This window comes from Cervus canadensis, chromosome 29 (genome assembly GCF_019320065.1).
Source record: "Cervus canadensis isolate Bull #8, Minnesota chromosome 29, ASM1932006v1, whole genome shotgun sequence".
NCBI classification, from domain to species: Eukaryota; Metazoa; Chordata; class Mammalia; order Artiodactyla; family Cervidae; genus Cervus; species Cervus canadensis.
Genome location: NC_057414.1, coordinates 27,119,957 through 27,132,739, shown reverse-complemented (window position 1 = coordinate 27,132,739; position 12,783 = coordinate 27,119,957). Strand labels below are relative to the sequence as shown.

Genomic DNA, 12,783 nt, shown 5'->3' with positions numbered 1-12,783 from the left:
ATAAAGAAACAATCTCACTTAAAATTGCATCAAAGAGAATAAAATACCTAGGGACAAACTTAAGGAAGGAGGTAAAACACCTATACTCTGAAAACTATAAAATATTGATGAAGGAAGTTGAAGATGATACAGATAAATGCGAAGACATCCTGTGCTCTTAAATTAGGAGCATCAATATTATTAAAATGGCCATACTGCCCAAAGCAATCAATAGATTTAATGCAGTCACTGCCTATACCCAGGACATTTTTTCACAGAAATAGAACAAATAATTTAAAATTTATATAGAACCACAAAAGACCTGAATGTGATCCTGAATAAAAAGAATAAGGCTGGAGGTATAATCCTCCCAGACTTCATACTATACTGCAAAGCTACAATAATCAAAACAGGTTGTATTGGCATAGAAATAGACACAGATAGATGGAACAGAATAGAGCACAGAAATAAACACATGCATGGATGATCAGTTATCTACAACAAAGGAGGCAAGAACATACAGTAGAGAAAAGACAGTCTCTTCAACAGTGGTGCTGGAAAAACTGGACAGTCACAAATTATACTATTAGAACATTCTTTCATATCATATATAAAAATAAAATGGTTTAAAAATCTAAGTGTAAGACATGAAGCCATAAAGTTCCTTGAAGAGAACATAAGCAGAACACATCCTAGTAGAAATGGTAATGCAGTTATTTTGGAACAGTCTCTTAAAGCAAAAGAAATAAAAGCAAAAGTAAACAAATGGGACCTAATTTAACTAAAAAACTTTTGCAAGGCAAAGGAAACTATTGACAAAGCAAAAGACAATTTATGGAATGGGAGAATATATTTGCAAATGACATGATTGACAATGGGTTAATATTCAAGATATACTAACAGCTCATATAACTCATTATCAAAAAACAAACAACCTGATTGAAAATGGGCAGAAGACCTAAATATCCATTTTTCCAAAGAAGAAACATACAGATTTAGCTAACAGACACATGAAAAGTTTCTTGACATTATTAACCATCAGAGAATGCAAATTAAAACCACAATGAGATATCACCTCACACATGTCAGAATGGCTATTGTCAAAAAGAACACAAATAACAAATGCTGGTGAGGATGTAAAGAAATCCACGTCCACTGCTGGTGGGAATGTACATTGGTGCAGCCACTGTGGAAAACATGATGGAGGTTTCTCAGAAGACTAAAACTGGAACTACAATGCTGCTGCTGCTTCACTTCAGTCATGTCTGACTCTGTGAGACCCTATGGACTGCAGCCCACCTGGCTCAATAGGAGCATAAGAAGCAGAAATGAGTAAATGGAATCAAATTCTTGTATTCAATAATATCATTGTGTTGCTAATAAAGTGGCAAGTGTACTAATTTAACATAGCATGTAAACAGTTAAGTAGGCATATCTATTAAAAGGATTTTTAAAGAATGTATAAGGTAATAGAGAAGATAAAGTGACAAATAAAGAGTCCAAGGAAGAATGAGAAAATATTTTATAGTTGCATAAAACAAAATATTTTTGATCATAAAGCAAGTTCTGATAAAGTACATTGAAAACATCCACAAAGTATCACTCTTATTCTCCTATCCATGGGGAGGAAGTTATAAAACATTTTTTTGTTAATGTTTTTTCCCTTACCAAAAGATTTTTTAAGAACTTTGACTTCAAAGAATGTTGGACTCTTCCATGAAAACAGCTATCTTAATTAGCAATCTGCTATGCCAGAAACAACACTTAGACATGACTTTTTCTGAATTTATACACTGTTTTAAGTTTTTTTGTTAAGACTCTGGCATTTATTCCTTATCCCTTTATGCTTTTCATGCTATATTTATTTACTGGAGTATAATTGCTTTACAATGCTGTGTTAGTTTCTGACGTACAAGGTGAATCAGCTGTATGTATACACATATTTCCTCCCTCTTGAGCCTGCCTCCAGCTCCTCCCCAACTATCTCTAGAATTCCAAACACACCTTCCTTTCTTCTCCAACCCCTAAGCCCAGAGAGAGTCTCATTCTATACAGCAGACAATCTTTCACTCTTCATGATTCAGGCATGAATTTCTTTCTCCATTCTGCCCTTCTCCTCACTCTGGGAATAACATTCACGAACAAAATTCAAGAAAACTCAAGTCATCTCTTTTCATGTCACCCCCTCCCTCCCTGTGAGGCCAGGGTTGTGTGCTTTAATTGGAGTGAGACAAGAAGAAAAATACCAAGAGAAAAAAATGAAAACATTCTGCCTCAGAAAGAAGGGAAGGAGCAGGAAAAAAAAATTAACTTAACCTCTTCTTCCTTTTCTTTTTCTAAATTGATTTTGTAATTGGAGGATAATTGCTTTACAACGTTGTGTTGGTTTCTGCCATACAACAACACAAATCAGACATAAATATGTGTTTATGTGTATATATATATATCTATCTCCTCTCTTGAGCCTCCCTCTCACATCCCCCCATCCCACCCCCTAGGTCATTCCCTGTGGCTACCCTAGTTATCTGGGCTTCCCTGGTGGCTCAGATGGTAAAGAATCTGCCTGAAATATGGGAGACAGGTTTGATTCCTTGGTTAGAAAGATCCCCCAGAGGAGGGCATGGCAACCCACTCTAGTATTCTGCCTGGAGAATCCCATGGACAGAATAGCCTGGCAGGCTACAGTCCATGGGGTCACAAAGAGTCGGACACGACTGAGTGCCTAACACAACACACAGCTAGTTATCTGTTTTACACATGGTAGTGTATATATGTCAATGCCACTTTCTCAATTCTTCCTACCCTCTCCATCCCCCCCTTCTTCCTTTCTGAAGCAGCTTGGGTGTTCAGTGAATGCACTGGATTCTATAACAACATGCAGGATGTATTGATCCTGTGTTCAAGATGCTGCCCGTACACCCCCTCCCAGGGGCCATGGCAGAAAATCTGGAAAAAGAGAGGGCTTTCTTCTTACATATGCAGAAGGCAGAGCCGTGTGTTTCCCATCTGAAATGTGTTTTTCTTTAGATTACTGTGAAGAGGTGGAGCCAAGGATGTCACCTACCCAGAGACTGGAGCCAGAAAAGAACCAGTGATTTCTAGATGTCTTCATTGCAGAAGTCATGGCTCCTGCAGCACCTGAAGCTCACCAGGTAGACACTCCACTTTATGTTGTTCACATTAGCGCAGTTCTTTAGGCAACCCCTGAAGGTTAACCAGAGAGTGCCATCATCTGCAGAAGTAGGAGAAACTTATCAGCACAGAGGTTTCTAGAAACAAAGCAAAAGCAGAAAAACTTCCCAGCCCGCAGCGGTGTACAAAAAACAACCTTGTGTAGTTCAAGTCTTGGTTATTTAAAGGTGAAGAATTCTCTCAGATCATCCCACCCTCGCCTTCTCCCACAGAGTCCAAAAGTCTGTTCTATAGCATTGAAACATGTATATTATCAATTGTGAAACAGATCGCCAGTCCAGGTTTGATGCATGAGATAAGTGCTTGGGGCTGGTGCACTGGGAAGACCCAGAGGGATGGGATGGGGAGGGAGGTGGGAGGGGGGTTCAGGATGGGGAACACATGCAAATCCATGGCTGATTCATATCGGTGTATGGCAAAAACCACTACAGTATTGTAAAGTAATTAGCCTCCAACTAATATAAATAAATGAAAAAAAAAAAAAAAAGGTAAGAAATTGGAAGATGTTGCAGTCTGGGTACTTCCCAAAAGAGAAACAATAGCAGAGTAGTTTAAAGCAAAAAAAAAAAAAAAAAATCCCTGACTGTAGGGCTGTGATGATAGCAGCGATTCAAGGATTGCCAGAGCTGGGTGTTTCCACTGAGAATGTTGACACTGGTATAAGTAAGGGTTAGAAATGCTGAGGTATCGCTCAGCACAAAGGATAGGAAAACCGAGAAATCATGCTGTTCCAACTTACCCATGAAGGGCCACTTAGCCTGTATCTATGGCTGACCCTGGTCCCTCTATTTTCACAGTTTAAAACTTCCCACAGGGAAAGGCCAGGCCGGGAAAGAACAAAGTGCCCGCCTCACTTCAACACTGGCCTTTCCTTTTCCGGCAACTTGGTCTCTTCTGTTGTGTTCAGGCGTCTCAAAATACTGATTCCATAGCTAGAGATCCCCACTCCCTAGAGACCACCTCTATTTTTCATCATGACATGTGATGGGGTAGAGATCCTCAGTCATTCTAGGGCTTGCCTGGTGGCTCAGACAGTAAAGAATCTGCCTGCAATGCAGGAGACTTCTGGTTCGATCCCTGGGTTGGGAAGATCCCCTGGAGTAGGAAATGACAACCCACTCCAGTATTCTTGCCCGGAGAAGTCCATAAATAGAGGAGTCTAGTGGGCTGCAGTCTATGCAGTCCTAAAGAGTCCTGCGCAACGGAGTTACTCACACTAGGGACTCTAGGATTGATCTGAAGCAGGGTCCCGCCTTTCTCCTGTGGCCGACACGTCCCTGTCTGCTTCCACCACCCTGTCCTCCCGCCCCCAACCCACAGCTTACTTTTGTAAATCCTCCCAGTTGTGCAAGCTTCATTCACTGCAGTACATAGTCCTCTGCCTCTGGAACACTTCTGTCTTGGAAACTGGATGTGGCACGTCCTACACTGAATCATTTCTATAATTTGGGCCAGAGAGTAGGGAAGTAGATGTGAAAGCGCTGCTCTGAAAGGACCCATCTCCCCTTTCATATCTGAAGTCTTCTGGGAGCCCCGAGGGCTTTCCAGAGACCCGTGAAGGGAGGGCATCCACCTTTATCAAACAGGCTGAGCCAAGAGAAGGGCTAGAATTTACGGTCTCTGGATTTTAGCTCATAGAACAGGCGGGAAGATAAGGAAAAGAGGATCAGAATCAAAGCTGAGAGCATCAGATTGTATTCTCTTCATACTCACCAGGAAGTTTGCTTTTATCAACAGATAGTTCACGGACTGTGCTGGCAAAGAGAAATAACATGTAGATGCAATTTTCTCTAAGATTTACCCTTGCCTCAAATCGCTATAATCCTCGAAAATGCACAAGGCTCATTCTGAACTCTTCACCTGGAGCCACTCTGGGACCTTCTGTCCCTCCAAAGCCTAGTTCCCATCTCAGGGCATCTCTGTACCTCTCCCTCATTTCAACTCTCTTCATCTCTAGAGGGCCTCTCAGCCTTTCCACCACCCCTTAGGATACAGCACAGGCTCGAAGGAGGAAGATAAATGAACATTTTGTGTGTATGTGAGTGCCTCATTGCCTTCTTTTTTCAAACTACTTTATTTTGGCTGAACTGTGGATCTCCCTTGCTACACACCAACATTCTCTAGTTGCCAGGAGTGGGGGTTACTCTCTAGTTGCAAGACCCGGCCTTCTCACGGCGGCGGTTTCTCTTGTTGCTGCTCATGGGCTAGGTAGAGAACTCGGACTCAGTAATTGCCCTGGAGTGTGTAGGATCTTCCCAGACCAGGGATCGAGCCAGTGTTCCCTGCTTTGGCAGGCAGATTCTTAACCACAGGATCGCCAGGAAAGTCCCACATTCCCTTCACTTTAATGGACCTCTCTGACTTTCTTACCCACAGATAGCTGAAAGCTGACAAGGTGACAAAGCCTCTGAAATTCATGAAATTGCTACTCTGTGGATTTAGCCAGCTAGCGCCTAAAAAATCAATATTCCACTTCCCCCTTTCCCTCATCTTTTTACACATGGATCCTTTGCCTTGCCAACTGCTGCTTGTGTTTTTCCATCAGGCTCAAAGTCAATTCCCACCCCAGCCCCATCCTGCTGGAAGAAGTGGCCGAGTGTTGGAATCCAAGGTTTGTCTCTGGATTCCTTTCAACCCGCAATGCTCATACAACCCCTCTCATCTCCCCTTCCCCTCAAATTGCCCTTCCCACACCACTGATCTGTTTCTACTCACTTTTATGTTCTTGGTCTGCAAATGACCCGCACAGTACTGTTAAGGAAAAAAGACAAAAAGATATACTCTCTGCAGACTTCATTTTACAAACTCACCTCACAGCTTTTACGAAAATCTTGTCAGTTCCCTTGTAATCTACCTATTTCCTTCTGCAAGCAGACTAAGAGTTGCTGAAGGTTCCAGGGATGGGATGCATTGTGTGTGAAAGTCATGGTGTTAGAATGACAGCTTCTGTTACCCATGACTCTCATAAGAGAACCTCTGTCACGGGAACCCGGACCCATTCCAACATCCTGGACACATCTCTCCAACTGTCAACCGCAGGGCCTCTCACCTCGAAAGCAGCAGAGGAGGACAGGGAGCCCTAGCAGGAGGGACTTGTCCATCTCAGAGGGAGGAAAGAGCAGGCTGGAGCAGGAAGCTGCAAGGTGCCTCTTTATATATCTACCAGGTTGGGCTTCCCCAGGAAGGGCTAGGGGTGGGGACATTACAGAAGTCCTTCAAAGGTGTTTCCTGCTTCAAGGGAAGCCAAGAACTCCGAAATGTTTCTTTTTTGGCCAATTGTGAGGAAGAGGGACTGCCTAGGTAAGTCCTGGGTCTGATTCATTTCAGTCCTAGCACTCAGGAAGCTTTGATGCCACATCCTGTGGTCTTCTCACTAAACCACACTGTGGGAGAAGACAAGGATAAATCAGGGCAAGCTGGGTTAGATTCAGAGACATTTACACTGAGACGCTCATTAAAGCTGAGAGAAGGGACTTCCCTGGCCATCCAGTGGTTAAGACTTTGCCTTCCAACGCAGGGGGTGAAGGTTTAATTCCTGGTTAGGAAGCTAAGGTCCCACATGCCTCACAGGCAAAAAACCAAAACATAAAACAGAAACAGTATTGTAACAAATTCAATAAAGACTTTCAAATGGTCCATATCAAAAAAAATTCAAAAAAATATCTGAGAGAATATGAGTGTAAATAATCAGACTGGAGGAAGTCCAAAAGAGGGGTAACCAAAGAGCCTTTAAAAGGCAGTACTGTAGGAAATGGGGAAGAGACATGGAGAGGTTCAATGAAGATGAGGTGACAGGGTACTCGGGAGGGAAACAGTTTCCCACCGTCAGTCATCCTGGGACAAAGCAAATCTGGGACAGAGGATGAGAGACTGGAGGAAATTCCTTCTCATACTTGGAGTTTCCCGATGATTGAGACTTAGGCTTTTATTAAGACAGAGGTTTGAGATTACTTCTCCTGGAGAGAGGTCAGCTGGTCCCTCCCACATGATGCCGAGGGAGCCAGGTATGAGGAGGAGCAGTTACCTCAACTCTGAGAGTGACGAGGTAACCAACTGGTGTGGCAACTGAATGTAGAATTCCTGTGGAGGGGATTGAGGCTGTGGATTCTAAGAAAATCCATGGGATGCTCCAAGCAAGCATACTGGAGTGGGTTGCCACTTCCTCCTCCAGGGGATCTTCCTGACCCTGGATCAAACCCGCGTCTCTTGAGTCTGCCCCACTGATAGGCAGGTTGTTTACCTCTGAGCCACTTGGGAAGCCCTGTGTTCCCACTGGCAGACCTGTCCCTTTCCTGCTGTCAATGCCTGGAAACAGCATCTTCTCTTACATCCTCACATTCCTTTCTTTGATCTTTGAGATCTCCCCTCCTTTTCTCCTAGGAATTCTGTCTTTAATTCTTTGGCTAATGGCAGCCCACACAAAAGGAGGGAAGGTTTCCTTCCTCTACCCCACCAGAAACTGTCTCCTCACTTCATTGCACTCTGTTGATATTATTATACCCCTTCTCCTAAAGCAGAAATGTTCCCTTCTCAGCTTTACCAGTCCACCTGAACTCCTTATTTATATTTGAACACTATTTTTTAAAGTATTTATTTTGTTGTACTAAGTCTTAGTTGTGGCATGTGAGATCTAGTTCCCTGACCAGGGATCAAACCCCAGGACCCCTGCATTGAGAGTGCAGATTCTTAGCTACTGGACCACCAGGGAAGTCCCTGATCTCTATTTTATTAGCTTATTTTTCCCCTAAAATCTCCTCAAATCCACATTCCCGGTCTTTGTATCTCATAATACCTGATTTTCTTACAGGGTCACAGTCCTTACCTTTTCTCAGTGTTCCTAATCCTTGTTCTTATCCTCTTAGGGCACCCAAAATAATTATTCTTATGTCATAAATTATAGACCCATGACTTAAAAGTATTCAGGAAAGAATCCCTTTTGCTTATTGCTCCAACCCTCACATGGAATCAGATCTATGCTTTGGCTCAGATGGTAAAGAATCCGCCTGCAATGCAGGAGACCTGTGTTTGAGCCCTGGGTCAGGAAGATCCCCTGCAGAAGGGAATGGCAACCTATTTCAGTATTCTTGCTGGAGAATTCCATGGACAGAGGAGCCTGGCAGGCTACAGTCCAAAGAGGTGGACACGACTGAGTGACTAACACTTACCTTCTTCACATGGAGTCTGGACCCCTGTACTCAGGATGCCCTTCTCTCCATCACAGGGTTCTGGAGGTACAGTTAGTCCAGAGGAGCAGCCCTGGATTTTCCTCACCTCTGAAAGTGATTAGCTGAGTACTCAGTTATATCTTTATGTAGATGATTAGAAGATGTTTAGATGATGAGCTAGGATTTTTGGTTTGCATCTCCGTTATCATGCAAAACAATAAAAGTGGTATTTCTTGAATAGACATCCACTTTCCAACGGTTACCATTATTTTCAAAAGGCATATCGCTACTCTCCATGGTGAATACAGTAAAAATATCCTGAACTTCATTGATAAGTGAGATATTTTCACACAATGTCATTTCTGAAGAGCTTAATGGGACAGGTGGTGAGTGCCAGGATTTGATTTGAGGAAAGAGCTCTCAGCTTAGGCAGATGCCACCTTGAAAGTGCAAATATTAATGGCTCAGTCAAGTCCAACTCTTTATGACCCCATGGACTGTAGTCCAGCAAGCTCCTCAGTCTGTGGAATTCTCCAGGCATGGAATTCTCTAGGCAAGAATACTGGAGTGGGTAGCCATTCCCTTCTCTAGGGGATCTTCCCAACCTAGGGATTGAAGCTGTGTCTCCTCCATTGCAGGCAGATTCTTTACCATCTGAGCCACCACAGAAGCCCCTTGGGGGAAGGTCAACAAGATGAAGAACCACAGTTACTGTTCCAAGGCAGCCCAGTGACCATAAGCTCCTGGGGTTTTCCCAGTACCCATAGGATTTATACCAGTGATCTGACAGAAAAAGAACAATTTCTTCTAGATCAGGGTTTGAAGGAACAGTTCAGTCAGAAAATCGTGTCTCTTTTTCCCTTAAGCAAGGGAGCAGCACTGTTCTGGCTGACTGAGACTAGGTGAAACCAGAGAAGTTCTACCCCCTTGAGGGATGTGAAAATGGAATTTTCAGACAATATGTGAATATCCAGGAAAGAACATAAAAAAAGTGTTTCTGGGGAGATCTTCTATGTGTATTCTTTTCTACCATGAGACTCACCATCCCCAAGGATTTGCTGGGAATCTCAAAATTGTTCAACATGTCCACAGTTCCCTAGACAGTTCATGCCAATAGTGCTGAGGCGGGTGGGGGGGGGGGGGAAGATAAAGTGATGTTAAAATGACTAGGGAAGTGGTCAACAACAACAATGAAGATGTAGCCAATAATCTATCTACCCATTGTTCCTGTTGCAGCTTACAGCTCAAATAAAAGGCCCTGGGCTTTCAATTTGCCGCATCAGCCAACTCTGGCTATTCACCAGGAGAACTCTTTCTAAGGGTGACTTCGTCAAAGGAGAAATAAGAAATTCCTCTTCTATTTTTCCTGGTAAATTCACCAGTACGTGAAAGCCATGTCAGAGACCAGCAGTCCCGAGGTGGTTTGTGTGTGTGTGTGTATGTGTGTGTGTGTGTGTGTGTGTGTGTGTGTAGATAGAGGGAGCAAGTTGGGAGAAAAGTTATTGTTTTTAAAATGCCACTAAACTTCCCTACCGTGTGAAAACTGTCTCCCTCAGAGCCACCCTCCCCGTGGTTGCTCTAAGCCTGAGGTGAGGTTGACTGTGGTGACTTTTACTCTTGTGGCCAACGTTTCTCTGAGAGGGACTGTCCTTCAGAGCTCCCTCCTCTATCATTTCCACTGATGATGTCTCCTGGCCTCCTCAAAAGCTATATTTTAAAACAATTAAATACCTCACATGTGCTAATTTAGCCCTTACAATTCTTCTTGATAGATAAATATATATTTTCTCTAGGGAAAAAAAAAAAAAAAAAACAACCCTCAGATCAGAGAGGTTAAAGGACACACACAAGGTCACCTTCCAGAAGGTGAAGAATCAGATTTAAACAGAGCTTCACCCAACCCCTGAGCACGATGTTATATCGGTCTCCTGCGGGAAGAAGGAAGTTGGTTTCCATGGGCCAGGGATTCTTAATCACTTGGCAAGATTTTTAAAACTCTTGTAATGCTCTTGTGTTTGAAGTGATTGGCCGTAAAATTCCCAAACTGAGAACTGTGTCAGTACTCTCTTTCTAGATTCCATATATATGTGTTAATATCTGATATTTGTTTTTCTGAGCATTTGTTGAATTACATTCCTTGAAAAGGAGTCTTATGAGCATTGGTTAGAGAAGCAAGCTTTGCTTCTGGTCCTTGGAGTACAGGAGAGCTGCCGTTACAGAGCTGGGATGCTGAGGATGCTTGGAGGAATGAAGAAAGAAGGAAGGAAAGCTGGGAAGAGAGATTATTTTAAGCACTTCAACCTGGGAGAAGGCTCGGAGGAAGGAATACAATGATGAAACGGCAGGAGGTGTTGCCTAACCGAAGTCAAGGAGATGAGACCCTGAGAGAAGCGCATCCCTTGGTCATGACCCACAGTGCCAGGGAGAGTTAGACTGGATCCTGCTTTCAAAGAGGGACAACGATGCAGGGAGTGTTCTGGAGTTTCATTCAGCCCCGGACCGGGCAGGAGTGGGCTGTGGGCACAGTAATTCAGTGGTATGCAAGCCTGTTAGGCCTGGGAACTAAGACTTGGACACAGCCTGCGGGGTTGGGAGAACAGAACATCTTCTTGAGGTCTAGAGATGAGATAGTTTCTGGTCATTAAAGTCCAAATGGGCATCAGATGAGAGGTGAAAAGCTTACTCAGGTGAGAAAAGGAACAAGGCAACCCTGGCCTTGGCACCTTCTCTTGGCACCATCCAGAAGTGGGTGGAGAAGGAACAAGAGGACATGAGTGCATTTAGAAGATATAAATATACTCGAGGAAAAAAAAAACCCAACTCTTATAATTTCTTAAACAGGTGCCAAACAGTTGACAATGCAAAATTAGAAGACATGGTCTCCTTTCTATGTCTTAGAAATTTCCTGAGAATATGTGCTCATACACAGGACAAGAAAGTGAGGGACTTCCCTGGTGGTCCAATGGCTAAGACTCTGCCCTCCCAAAGCAGGGGCCCAAGTTTGATCCTTGATCAGGGAACTAGATCCCACATGCTCCAACTAAGAGTTTGCATGCTGCAACTAAGACCCAGCACAGCCAAATAAATAATTTTTTTTTTTAAAGCTTCCTGTGACATCTCCATTCCCCCCTCCTCATCTCAGAAAAGTTCCTCTCCCCAGTAGAAGTTTGGAATTCAGGTTCAAAGATACTGTGATGAGGACTTTCTGCTCAGGTCTTCATAATTTCAAAATTGATGGAATAGTACCATAGGTATATTGGAGCTTAATTTGAATCATAATATTTGCATATTTAATTGTCAGGTTATTTTTTGTTTCTCACTCTGCATCGGCAGTCTTCCCTCTGTCTTCTGTCCCATCTCCTACCAGTCGGTAACACCGCTTGGCTTGATGGGCTATTGGATTGGGGGCCCTATTTCTGCTATTTCCATTATCCCCACTCCCCCTATTCTTCTGGGCTGATCCTCGGAAGACAGTCGGCAGATACAAATCTGACTGCACTTGTTCAGGAGGATTCTTGGCAAGGAGCATAGGTCACACTGTTAGAGCCAGGCTGAAAACACTGTGCTTATTGGGCATGTCCTCTGTGCAGGCCAGCACACAAGAGCTGTACAAAATAACAATAACAATAGCACTGCAGATAATAACATCAGCAGCAACAACGCAACACATAATAATAACATCTGTGGCTTGAGTTTCAGGTTTTTATTTTTCTTTATCTTTTCAGTACCAAAAATCCGAGGCTTTGGACATAATATGCCTCCCGCAGTCCTTGGTCCTCTTACCCTATTAATTAACTCCTCTAGTGAACAGGTATCATAGTTCTAAATACCCTCAATAGACTGATAATTCACAAATCTTCACCTTCCCTTCTAAACTCTCCACTGCCTTTTCAAACTCTTTAAAACATTTATTCATTTGGCTGTGTCATGTGTTAGATGCAGCATATGGGATCTATTTCCCTGGCCAGGGATCGAACCGGGGATCAAACCTGCATTGGGAGGGCGAAGTCTTAGTCACTGGAGCATCAGGGAAGTCCCCTCACTGCCCTTTCAATATCTGCGTTTGATGGGCATTTCAAACTTAATGTGCCCCCCAAATAAAAAACTGATTTCATACCCTAACTCACTCCAACATCATACCCTCCACACACCACCCTCCCAACCGCCTCCAGATTCACCTCACTTCCCTCACATTCTTTCCCGTGTCACCCGTAACCGCACCATTCACTCATCTGCTCAGGCTAAAAACTAAGGGTCCTCAGAGATTTCTCTTTCTTCTTTTCTGGTTCCCCACCCCATCACACATTCAATTAGCGAGTCCTATTGGCTCTCTCTGCAAAGCATTTCCCAAGACCCATCATTTCTAGGGGCTTCCCTGGTGGTCCAGTGGTTAAGAATTTGGCTTACGATGCGGAGAACACCAGTTCGATCCCTGGTCTGGGAAAAT

The 12,783-nt window shown here is 43.5% G+C and overlaps 1 protein-coding gene across 1 annotated transcript; it reads right to left on the bottom strand.

Annotated features, from left to right (window-relative positions):
* Window positions 1–3,077: 3,077 nt before the first annotated feature.
* PATE1 (prostate and testis expressed 1) lies at window positions 3,078–6,272 on the bottom strand. The gene is made up of 3 exons (XM_043451822.1): window positions 6,221–6,272; window positions 4,497–4,685; window positions 3,078–3,211 (listed from the first exon to the last, which is right to left on the bottom strand). The coding sequence occupies exons 1-3, from the start codon at window positions 6,270–6,272 to the stop codon at window positions 3,078–3,080; spliced, it is 375 nt and encodes a 124-aa protein (XP_043307757.1).
* Between the last annotated feature and the right edge of the window lie 6,511 nt (window positions 6,273–12,783).